Consider the following 13,285-nt stretch of genomic DNA (forward strand, 5'->3'; position numbering starts at 1 on the left):
GGCAAAGGTGTTAAAGATTATTTCCATAGGTATGGTGATGTCACTTTTCATGAATGTAAATGCATTTACAAATATGATTATTAATTTCCTTGAATACAGCAGAATGGGGTATGCTTTTTACAAAAGAAGACTGATACGATATAATATATACAGAAAAAGAGGGAGCATTTGTACTTATTGACACCCTTTCTTGGAAGAATGCAACTCCCCCCCCTATGCCATAAATAGATGCTGGGAAGTGAGAAGATGACCACCTCATGCTAGATGCAGAAAGTCTCTTTTTGCAGATGGTACACACAGTTTTCTGTTTTTGCAAGTAATGTTGTATTACACTGTCACAAATCAACTTCTAATTAGGTTTCCAATAATTATGCTCATGTCCTACAGTCTTATGTCAAACTCTAGTTGCAAATACTCAAATGCAGAGATTCATGAACGTGTCTTCGAAGAAAATGAATGCTGATTGCATTTTAAATATTTAGCATAGGAAATTCAAACATTTATATTAGAACTAACCGAAAATCATTATACAAACGCTGTAAGTTTAGAATCTTTTGGGGGAGGGTCAAGCATGACAATCGGATTTAACTGTATTCAAAGGGTTTTTTATTTTCTGAAAAAATATAAAATTTCATATCTTACACTACAAAAACATGTACACAAACCAAATGCACATAGAGCTTCAAATGGGGAAAAATACAGAAATGCTAATCTTTTCTTGAATTAATGCTTAGGCAGGGATTTGAGATATCCTGATGCCTAGCCTAGAATAAGATACTCTATACAGCTGCTTCTGACCTGTCTGAAACTAAGAGAATTTAATAAACATATTAACAAATGACTAAGTTTTATTCTCAGACTATTATAAATGAAATTTACACACTGTAAAAATATTAACTGTAAAACTATAGCAATCTAAGGATTCACAAATATGTTGACCACTAAAATCTCTACTGTTAATATGGCCCAGACTGAATACACATGACATATTTTGCCACCTTCAATTTTTTTCATTTACATTTAGAAGAAGCAAATGACATTTGATTCTCATTATTATAAATAGACTTCCCCTCTCTCTTTCTCTCTCTCTCTTTTTAAAGAATTGTGTCTTCTCCCAAGCAATAATTTTGTGGTCATTCTGAACAAGAACATTCAATCATTTATGTGTAAAAAGATGTTTTTTATAAACCAACATGAAAAGAAAGTTCTTATCTATTTCTTCTTTGATACATTACTATATAATTAACAGCATAATAGAGAAAAATATTCAATGTAACCAGCTGTGCTACAGAGTTGAAAAAATGATGACTTATTCTAGTTATTAATTTCAAATGGAACTAGCATTTTGATTGTTTATTCATCATCATCATCATCATATTGTACCTACTTTTTATTTATTTTGAGGTTAAACATCTGGTGGGACATAAGAAAAGACAGTTTACTATCATACTTAGCTTTTTTTTCCTATTTTTTGAAAGACAAAAATGGGAAAAAGACCTTATCTTACTATGCAACATCATACATCTAGTAAATTTCTAACATCTGAAGCAAATTTGCTATCCCACGCACCATTACAAACAAAAATCTTTTCTACAGGTAAATATTTCTACTTGTGCTTCTGCAAGCCCACTTTAAATGGGAGAAAGAACAGGTGTTTGAAAAAAATTTTTTTTTGACTTTCACATAGAGATTAAATAGCAGACATGCAAACACATAAGTGTTCAACAGATATTAATTTTTCATTTTAAACTTATGAGGTGAAACTATCTCTTCACCATTGCACACTGGTTAAAACTCTTTACAAACTAAGTGAAGGATGTTCTGTATTGTATGGCAACTCTGAAATAATAATGCTGGCCACATTTAAGTTTATATAGAGTATTGGAATATAATTTTTACAGTAATTATACAACTTTAGAACACTGACTTGGTGCTTAAAAGAGAAGAAATAAAAGACCATGCATATTTTTTTTACATGGAAAAATCAAAATCTTTACATTTTTACATACAATTCAGATATTTCAATGGCCAAGAAGAACATATGAGCAAATGGGAAGATTAGGAAACAAACTATGATTGATAAAAATAGTAATTGAGTGAATTCAACAGGTTACCAGTAGGTTGAAAAAGACTCCCTGCTTGTACTTATTTTTCCAGGTTCAACACTGAGAATGACTCATGCTTTAAGGGTATTGCTACTTGATAGTTACAATAACATTATGTATTATTTGACAAAGCTATCTTATGTGCTAAAATTATTGAGCCTGTGTTTTATTTTTAGTTGTCTGGTGGGTGGCAGAATGAACCAAAAGGATAGGAAATCACACAATCAAGATTTGTCAAACCTCGCCCTAGGTTACTGCCTCGCTGCATTTCACAAGAGCTGCCTCTTCTTCTTGTTCCACTTCTCACATTTATAGATGAGATTGGCACTTCCCAATTGGTGACATATCCAGTGGTGAATAAATATTTTAGAAAGGAATTCTTTCCTTTTTTTTAATGTGGAAGAGGGCATTTCTTATTTGAAAGTCTATTTCTTTTAAAATCAGATTGACATTCCTTAGAAATTCTCAACCAAAGTGAGATATAGATGAAATCTATGTGTCTAACTTTCATCTCCATTTACGTTCCAAAAGGAATACCAAGATTGCAAAGGAATCTGATCCATATTAATTTATAATGTTCTTTTGTGAAAAAGAAGAAATCTACATTGTAACTTTAAATTCTTTTTTTTTTGTAACTTTAAATTCTAATCACTTAGATATATCTGTGTTGACCTCTAAATCAATTTTGAACATATAAATGTAGAAGACAATTCAGAAAATATCTTTGCTATATGTGAGTTATTATGTCTAGTCCTAACATTTATGATAGTTTGTATTTTAAGTCAATATGTCTATTCCTACTTGGAAGTTTCTCAATTGTTACTCTATCACTTAAATTAATTTTTTGTTTGTTTTTCTGTTTTTACAAAATTCAATAAAGTGCAACAGTCTCCAATTATTTTGTACAAAATGAATCATGTCAGTTCTTTTCTTGAAATGCACAAAGGTGTATTTCATAATGGTGATGCCTACTACTTGTGATTTTATCAAGACAGTGCCAAATCGACCTTCCTCTACTTTCTTTGCAAATTTCACTAATCTATTAAAGTATACTTGATGTGTATTTTGTTAGGACCCATGGTACAGTATAGACCTAATAAGTAATTATAGCCATAATGGGGCTGGACTAAATATACCATCTGAGAACTGCTTAGAATTTTTTTTTTTTTTTTTTTGCTTTTTTGTTTTGTTTTGTTTTGCCAGTTCTTTAGCAAAGAGTTACCTTACTGCTTAAGTAAAAGGTGGGCAAGGTAGAAAGAAGTTATTCCTTAAAGATTTATTCTTGTATATTCTAACATCCAACTAAAACAAGTGCTTGGAAGAGAGAATACCATTAATATCATGCAGGTATATTTTCTACAGATTTCATTAAACCAGACTATTCCAATATACTATTGCCCTGATAATCATAAATAGGCTATATTTTGTTCAAAGACTGTGCTCCTTGAGTAATCATATGTCATTCCAAAATGCGATACTGTAAAAAAAAAAATCGTTATTTCACCGAGGAGCTCAGTTTTGTTCAAATTCTAACAAACCGTATAACATAACACGAATGTTAGTTTTCACCAAGAGTGGTACATGTACATAGAACATATCAACTAAATAATACTTTGGACTGATTTATCAATTCAATTTGATGAAACTGAATACAAGATGAAATTACCAAATGGATAAGCAGTCATTGACAAATAAAACTTGTTAACTTTTGAAACAAAGACAATTCTGAGGGAAATACATATATATGATGTATTTAATCATTCCATTGCTGCCTTAGTATCAAAATTTCTAGAGCTGAACCACAGGGAAATGGTTACAAAGGATTAACACTTAGGGGTAATGCTTAGTGCTATGTGCCTGGATTTAACAACATTAACAGAGCCTGCACAGTTAAATCCTTCTACGTCCTGCTGAAAATGTGCCCTTGGTGTCAACTTTGCTTGACAAGATATTTTCTGGGACTCAGAAAGGTGAAATTTCTTACAGGGGTGCAAGATTAATGGCTAGAAGAACTGCATTGTCACAGATATCACAAAGTGTTTTCAAAAAGCCAAAGGGGATTTAATCTTATAGACATTTCCTGTTAGTGAATAAAGAGATTTAGTAGCTTTTGGACATATGAGAGGAAGAAAGACACAAGCTTGTGTTAAATTTTCGTTTTAGTGCTTCCCTACTTCTCCTATTCATATGACACTCTGGAACACTTGTTCTCATATGTTGTTAAAATTAAAACATTATTAAAAATGCAAGCAGAATGGTAACGCACACATGTGCAAGCACCACACACAAAACTGCAACTTAAATTGATTCCTGGGTATACAGCAAATTATACAGTATATACACACGTATTACCTAGTAGTTTCTAGAAGAGCAACTAAAAGTACATTTTATAACACAGAAAAATAAATATACACCCTGTATTGTACTTGTCCTTGATCAAGCAACATATTTATACACTAGAGTCTATAACTTAACGCTGTGTAACAGCATTTTAAAATTACAAAAGAAGGTATCTATTAAGAAATTATCTAATCATATTGCTCTTCAATACACTTCTGTAGACAATTCAGATTTGAAGTAAACTTCAGTAAATTCAGCTTTTGTTAGCCCACAGATGGCTATAAACTTTTCCTTTCAAGTAGATTCTTGGAAGTTTTGAAAGGGGCTGCCTTAATTCAGTCTGTAAAGATGCTCTATATAGTTACATTTTTCATTTACAAAATTGTGTAGAAGGAGTGGAAAGGATTTGCTTGTTGCAACATAAAATAATGTTTAACCTCATGTTTTTATTCCACGTAGGTGATATTTGCTTCATGAAAAATGAAGACACTGCAGAAGATAAGGAGATTTTAGCAAAACACTGATTACAAATTCTGTGGCTGAAACAAATGCTCTCCTACGGTTTAGAAATCACGGAGTTTTCCCTCCCCACCCCCTTTTATTTATTTATTTATTATTTATTTATTTTTGTTAAAATAAATCTCGGGGCTTGTTTACAAAGTGCAGAATCATTCACTTGACGAAGTGACATTAAAATGAAGTTACAGTGGCACCATCCCGTTTACCAGCTGAACCTTCATTTCTTGAAGGCTGTTCATGATCTTCTTCTGGTGACCAACAAGAGTCACTCCAAGCCGTCTCAAATCCCTGCATGAAGAAAGCACACATTGGATGTATGTAGTGATTCAATTGGTAGCACACCTCAATATTTCACGCTGGCAAAGACACAAACATTTTGCAGACACTAATTAGAGTACAGTCCCAATTTAGAGACACGGGGTCCAATTTTCAAAGGTAGGCTCCCAAATTGTACCTTTTTACAGTCAAACATTTAATTTATGATGATAAGGAGTGCTATGATGTATATTTGCCCCCTTTTGGGGCTTCATTATTTTGGTGGCACAGAGTGGTGGAAAAACAAATTTGCACGTGCTTACTAATAACATTTTTAAATTAAAGGTACAATTTCATTGAACAATTTTGAAAATCTGGACCTACAATAGGCACAACCATTTTTTTTTTTTTCTAAAAGAAGCATAAAATATACTTTTAAAATGTTACAGTTAAGCAGCTGAAGACCAAACTCTTCAAATGACTCACTTGGTACAATCCTTTTAATACAACAGATACCTTTAAAGGATAGTGATCACTACATTGCTCTTATAACACTTCTAAATATTTCATTTTTCACTTGGAAACCAAAGCGCCAGAGCTTTCTTTCTTTACCAGATAATACCTAGGCTCTACCGGCATTTAGAGCATTCTGAAGATTACACACTATCAGAAAGTCTTTTCAATCAAAATACATTTCTACTGTTTCTTTTAAACAAGCTTATTATTCAAAATAAAATTACAAATGTTTAGGTTTCTAAAGTAACAGCATATTATAGAGCTCAAGGTCAATGCCCATGGTTCTTAATTGTTATTTTATAGGATATTCGGAAATTCTATTCCCCTAGAGTATGTATTTGGCAAATATAATTATTCAGGTATGTTTGGTAAGTGATAACATTAATTATAGGAAAAAAATAACAAATCAAGATTTTGAAGCGACAAAACTGTTTGCCCTGTTAGATTTCTTTAATTACTTTATTGAATACATTATACTTAAATGATATTTTTGCATTCGAAGTATCTTCAAATTCTTTATATAACATATACGTAAAATTGGATAGCTTTGGAAACAAGTAAATCTCTTAAATCTCAGAGAATAGAAATTTTAAAAATGGGTACTTAGGCTCCTATATATATTAGTATTGGAAATAACTGCCTGTTTAAATAATATCTTAGGTTTCTTTTTCCTTTTATGTTTTCTTGATTTTTTAGGCTGCTTTTAGCAAATGGCAAATAGCTAAAAAAAAAAAGAAGCAATTGATACTTAGGGTGGAAACATGTTCTTTCTTAGAATGTGAATATTGCACAATTCATATAACTAATCCAATTATTAGGAATGAGCTTTTGAAAATAATAATTACAAGTTATTCTGAAAGACCTGAGAAAGAAATTATAGGTTTCCCACTAAAACTGCATGGATTTTAAATATACAATACCAAAATCTTACTTTGATATATGCATGTATATGGGTGTGTGTGTGGATGTGTGTGCGGTGTGTAGGTATGTGCTCCACATTTCAACACTTGATTGTCTCATTGATATCAAACCACTGGTTTGATTTATTTTCTTTTCCACTGGTTTAATTTATTGTTATAGTATAGGTAAATATAACTTCATTCTCTCAAAATATCTTGACCACAAGAAAGACTCTTGGTTCAGTGCTTTTGGAAATTTAAATTTTTTACGACATCTATATCATGTTAAAGAACAGAGATTTGGAGGGATTATATTTGATTAATAAATGCAGTTATAGAGCTTGTGTTTATAGGCAAATAAAACCTTTTTTTCTTCAAACCATTTCATACATCTAGATTTTAAGTTCAGTTTGTTTAAATTTTTCCAGTGAGTTAAATATAAGATTTTTTTCAAGGTCAATTTATGATCTGATTATCCCCTAAAATACACATGGAAGGTCAGACCATGGAAATGCTCCCTCCACTTATCTCCTCCCAATCCCTCTTTCCATGGAAGGAATGGAGTTATAAAAATACAGCATTGCATTTTATATATTACCATAAATTATGTGTATCTTTAATGGAATGCTGATGTTTTTAAAATCTGACTTGTCATTTCAAAAGCTATCAAATTAATGTGCAGAGATTTAGAAAATAGCATGATTATAATGCATGCAACCTACATATACCTTTATGCAATGTGATTTTCAGTGAAAAGGTTGGAGAGAAGGAAGATCATTTATGCAAGTTAAAATTGTTCTCAGTAGCAAAGAAGTTTCTTAAAAAAATCCTGTTTAATATTTTTCTAATTATATGAGAATTTATGATTAAAATAGTGTTAGAAAAACATTTCTAGTGAAGCTTAAATAACTATCCCAATATTGATAAGTGCATTAAAGTATCTTAAGGATTGTCTCATACTTCAATGATGTCTAAAAATTGCCATTTTACCCTTTAAAGTATACATTAAATGGTCAAGTTAGCCATACTAAAGTGAGATAAATTTGATAAAAATTAAAGTATCTTACATTTAATGATAAAGTTACTGCTCTACTTATAAAAATTCTTGGAAATGATACAAGATATGCTATTTTATTCATTTGATTTTTCTATATAGGAAATTTTGTAGCTAAGTAAAATCTTAAATGTATCCCCTTTATAAATATTATACTAAATGTATCATGACCATGTGTAATCTTAGGTAATACCCAAAGCCAATTCTAATGATGATGAACTATATTTCAGCAGAGGCTTATGAATTTAAACATGATAAGAAGAGTATTGCTACATAAAAATAACTTGGCTTTTGTCAACAAAGCATGATTAGTTTTAGAAAAGCTGCAAATATAATGGATTCCCATTTATGTAATTACATTTCAGCATATTTTCAAATGTTACTCTATAATTAATATTAAATCATGGAAAACACTGATTATATGATACTGAAGTGGCAGAATGAAAAATAGAGAACAACAAGAGGTGTCTACTTGATGTTGGAGCAACTCTTGATTATTCAGGATTTCATTCACCCATTTGTGGATGAGTAATTCCCTCATTTCTTCTCCCTTCTGCTTTACACACCTTTTAGCCATATCACTGGTATTTACCCCACCAACACTGCTGGATAGGAGAAGGGAGAAGAGAAATGAATAAATATTCATTAAATTTCAGTGACTATTCTTTTTGCCTTATTTTGACCTTGCAGGTGTAGTTCTGAAATTTTTTTGGATCCTTTAGAGAATCCTGATAATATTTATATATCTACTGTACAAGATAAATATATTTACATTTGGCAAAGATTAACCATGACTGGTCATGATTTTCGTGAGTGACACATAGTGAGACTGTGAACTAGACTAGAGACTTCAGCTTAATTATGAACTAGAAATGATGAACCAGACTAGAAACTTTAGCTTAATTATGTAGAATGTAGAGGAGTAAGTACTCCTGTGTGTATTTCATGTATATAGTAAATTATGCATAATATCTTTATTGATAAGTTAAGAAATCTACTTGAATTATTGTGATTAATTTTGGCACTAGATTTGTAAAACTTCCATTTCTGTAGTGTAAGACCCCTTTTTAATAAATGATACTAACGTAAATCTCTTCAACTTACACACAATTGACAAATACTTAAATTCATGGGATTTTGATCATCTTCTGAATAATCAAAAGTTGATAGTACTGGTCTGATAATAAGTTTTAAAAGCAGCTGTTATACTGTCCTTAATACAGATCTTTAGATTCATTTTGCAACTCACCGTGAGCTTACAATTCCCCCTGTCAGCCACAATTCACTGCATTTACACACCATAGTACAGATTACACCATTACTGCCACAACAATGGTTCTGTGTATTGTGCACAGAATAGAAAGATTTAGGCACAGAGAATGACAGACAGGACATCTAAAGTTGAAAACCACATTGCTGAACACATTTTAATTTTAGGACTGTTAAGGTTTTCATTTCTTTTCCACATTAAGCCATATATACATGTGCTGGGGGAAAAAAAAAGGAAAAATAAAAGGAGAAAAAAAGGCAAAAAACAAAGATAAAATAAATAACAAACAAAATTAAATTTTTATCAAACTTTGCTATTCTGAAAAAATGGTAATATTTTCTATTCCTTTTTCTAAACCCACGATGAAAATAAATTTGATGGCATAAATTCTAACATAATATTCTAACTTAAGTATATGGCAGTTTGACCTTTTTCCTTATACTAATTGATCTTAACTTTTTCCCCCATCTAACCATTTATCACAGGTATACTTCCAGTTCTTAGTTTCTATTATGCCTTGGCAATAACGCTGATGATAATATTTTATTGTTTTATTATAGCATTATGCAGCCTTCGTAAAATTAGTATTTACACTGGATAAAGACCATGTATAAAAAATCATTATCTAAATATTTAAGAACTTGTCTTTGTCTTTGCTGATATCCCGGCTCTTTTGCCATGTATCTTTAATAATTTTTTTGGTGAAAGGCAAGCAAGATGCACAGATAAACTTTTGCTCTTATTCCTGACCAAACAAGTAACTGATTACTCACTGTTCCATGAGTTATTTAAATGATATTTTCATAAATATGTTATTGTCAAATAGGAAAAAATATGTTTAAAAACACAATAAATAAGAGGACATATATTTAAAGGTGCTGGAAATCAACTTTACTGGATTTGAGGTTTGTTGGCTCAGTTCCTATTAAGGAATGGGTAATTATCTGCCCAGGAATCTGAAGCAACTGACAGATGGAGACCAGCGTCTCTGGACAGGAAGATGTTAGTGAGTCTCCTAATTTTACTTTACTCTTCCAGTTAAGGTAAATAAATCAAAAGATAAATATCTTAAAGGAGGTAATATGGCAAGAGGCAAGAAGATATCAAAATAATAGACAGAAAAAGCTGAACCAAGTAGAGAGATATTGATCAAACAAAGACAATTAGAGAAATGAAATGGGGCAGAGAACCATAATTAGAAGATAGGAGAAGGTTAATAAGTCTTGAAAGAAAAGATAAAGAATGAAGAATGTTTGGGAACAGAGGAGTTGACAAGTAAATCAAGAGAAAATAATTAAAAACAATAAAAAAGTGAAACACTGAAATATAATGTTAAAATATTCAACATTTTGGGGCCCCAAAAAGATAAAGTAAAAGAGAGGTAGTTAACTCAAAAAACATTATTTGTTATTAAAACTATTCTGTGAAAGGAGAAGCAAAAAGATAGTGGATGTAAATATTTATATATACATTTATGTATATGTGCTATTTTAATAAAAAAAGAGACATCATTTAATGCAAATAATTTTATTATATATTTACAAGTAATCTGACATTGGGTAGAAGAAATACCTACAGTATCATTTTAATATAAAATGACAAATGACTTTAATAAATTAAAATGACCATTTTTACTGAAAAATTAAATAGCAATCATGTAAAAATAGTTTTAAATCATCAGCAAAATTTTCTGTTTACTATTTTAAATATAGGACAAATGAGTTCTTTGAGCATCCAAAGAAATAATGGGCAAAGCATACGTGTCATCAAATAGATACAATTTGGTGGTGAGGATGAGGATGAGATTCAGCAAATTAAGAGAGCATGCTGAGTAGTGATTTTAGGTCCAACAGTTATAGATATGAGGAAGAGAAATGCTGAGAATGTGACATTATTTGGTGACAAATGACGGTACCCTGTTACCTTTTGTGTGGATGGGCAGTGAATTCAATGAAGCAAAGAATGCCAGACTAGAAACGGCGAGAGACAACTGCTCAGCGTTCAAATTGTGTGAAGTAATGGAATAAGGACTATGATTCAATGTGTTAGAATGTTCTATTATATTCTAATCCTTACAATATTTTAACCTTTGAATTTGCAGGTAAGTTAAAGTAAATTGTCATTATATTCACAGGTTAAAACATTATTCACGTTAATGTAATCTAGATGGAATCACCATAACAACAGTTAATTTTTACAAATAACAAATATTGGGCTAAAATAATTACACATACAGAGTATATAATAAAATACAAACAACTTACAACCTTAAAGAAGTTAATATTTAACTCTAGTAATTTTTTTATTTAATAAGATTCGATAAATGTTATCTTAAACGTGCAAACAGAAGAGGGCACAATTGGTTCCACTGAGATTGTACCAAACAAGAAATCAGAGGCAGAATCTAATATACCCTTGGATTGCAAGGATATAAGGTGCACCACTGAGAGATTAAATGAGATTCCTGCCTGGGAAGCTTTGTTGAAGCTGTTGCTACCCGGTTATTCGTCACAGCCAACATTTGAGAATATGTTTTGGGGTTATGTAGGACTAGACACACCAATTGTGCTTACAGTTTGTTTTGTAGTTACATTCATATAACATAGGTACCAGTATAAAAACTTTGTCAAGAAAACATCTTTTCCACAACACAAAATGCCAGTATTTTGCCAAGGAGCTGTTATTCCAATTATTCCAATATTATAATGCTATTTGTTTGAAGCAAAGAGGCAAAGATACTGGCCACAAGTAGCATTAACCATGCAGTTGTTAACAATACAGGCTAAAAAAGAAGAGGCTTCTTGGAAAGCTGTCACACATGGACAAAGGTTAACTGATTTCCCTTGACCTCATCCAGATTGGATTCCGAACAATTTTTCTCGCCCCAGCAATTAGGTAAAAATTATCAGAAAAATTACTCACTCCAAGGTGACCTGAGCCACAGCGTCCATTGAACTGTATCCATTTTCCATGAAAATCTCTGTATACCGGCCCATTTTGATTGCTTCTAGCCATTCACCTACTGATCTGTAGGCCCCAGATCCCAGTGGGCCATGTTCTGCCAATAAATTAGATACCCTAAAATATAGAAAATGGTAATATTAAGAACAACACTTCAATTCTTTTATAACAAATCATAATGTTAGCACACCATCAATGGATCTGGGGTTTATATTTTTAGGGGAAATATATACTAATGTTAACATGGAAGAAAATAATTCAAAATATAGAACACAAAACTAGACTATTCAGATTTTTTTTTATCCAAAATCAGTGAAAACTTGTAATGGCTTAATAAGTAAATGTTCTGTGATACATATAAAACATTAGCTGAAACTTCCATGTGGTGATTTAGATGTATTTACTTCTTATTATTGTTTTTCATTTGTTAAAATAATAGATAAAATGCTACCAAAATTAGATATGAGGAATAATTTGTGTAAAGCCAGTTGCTCCTAGATTTTGCTAGAGAAATTCAAGCTCATTTAAGCTAATTTCCCAGGAAGTCCAGAAGTTATTTATCATGATTTTATGCTCTTACATAAGGGTGCTTGTTAATTCACCCCAGGAGTGATAGAACTGGGAAAACAAAATGTAATCCCAAATACATAAGAAAACAGAATAGGATCAATGCAACCACGAGATGCTCTTAACTGTACTGAGCTCATAGTTTTTGGCCAATAATAATAATAATATGATGATGATGATGATAACTATTTCTGGAAATGTATCCTAAGGAAAAAGTAATTCTCTCTCTTCCTTGGCCACTACTACATTGAATATTCCTTGACTTCCCTTTATTTTTTTATTTTTATTTTTTAAAGATTTTATTTATGCATGAGACACAGAGAGGAGAGAGAGAGAGAGAGAGGCAGAGACACAGGCAGAGGGAGACGCAGGCTCCATGCAGGAATCCCGATGTGGGACCTGATCTCAGAACTCTGGGATCACATCCTGAGCCAAAGGCAGACACTCAACTGCTGAGCCACGCAGGGGTCCCACCTTGACTTCTCTTTAATCTTCTTTGCCTGTTACTACTCCTTTTCCTGACTTTAAAATTTGGAGGGACCTAGGACTTGGCTTCTGAATCTTCTTTGCTCATGCTAGAATTTCATTCCAGGCAATTTTACTCACTTCTATGTTTCATGTAGCAACTATTTTTCTCCAATTTTTATCTCCAGCCTAGGTTTCTCATGCATTCGTACAGCTACTACACACCTCCATATTTCTCATAGGAATATTGTCCCAACATGTCTGAAGCCACCTTGTCATCTTTTTCACATCCAACTCCACCTGAAGTCCTCCCCCCTCTAGTATATAATGCAAT

At 31.8% G+C, this 13,285-nt stretch overlaps 1 protein-coding gene across 4 annotated transcripts in view; it reads right to left on the reverse strand.

Annotated features, from left to right (window-relative positions):
- Positions 1-583: 583 nt before the first annotated feature.
- Positions 584-13,285, reverse strand: part of EPHA5 (EPH receptor A5) — a 345,340-nt gene continuing 332,638 nt past the window's right edge. For all 4 annotated transcript variants that reach the window (XM_038556196.1, XM_038556194.1, XM_038556195.1 and 1 more), the window contains 2 exons: positions 11,881-12,036; positions 584-5,252 (listed from right to left, as the gene is read on the reverse strand). In XM_038556196.1, coding sequence (XP_038412124.1) covers positions 5,147-5,252; positions 11,881-12,036 — 262 coding nt within the window. In that variant the 3' untranslated portion in view covers positions 584-5,146. The remainder of the gene's footprint in view (positions 5,253-11,880; positions 12,037-13,285) is intronic.

This window comes from Canis lupus, chromosome 13 (assembly GCF_011100685.1).
Source record: "Canis lupus familiaris isolate Mischka breed German Shepherd chromosome 13, alternate assembly UU_Cfam_GSD_1.0, whole genome shotgun sequence".
Taxonomy (NCBI): Eukaryota; Metazoa; Chordata; class Mammalia; order Carnivora; family Canidae; genus Canis; species Canis lupus.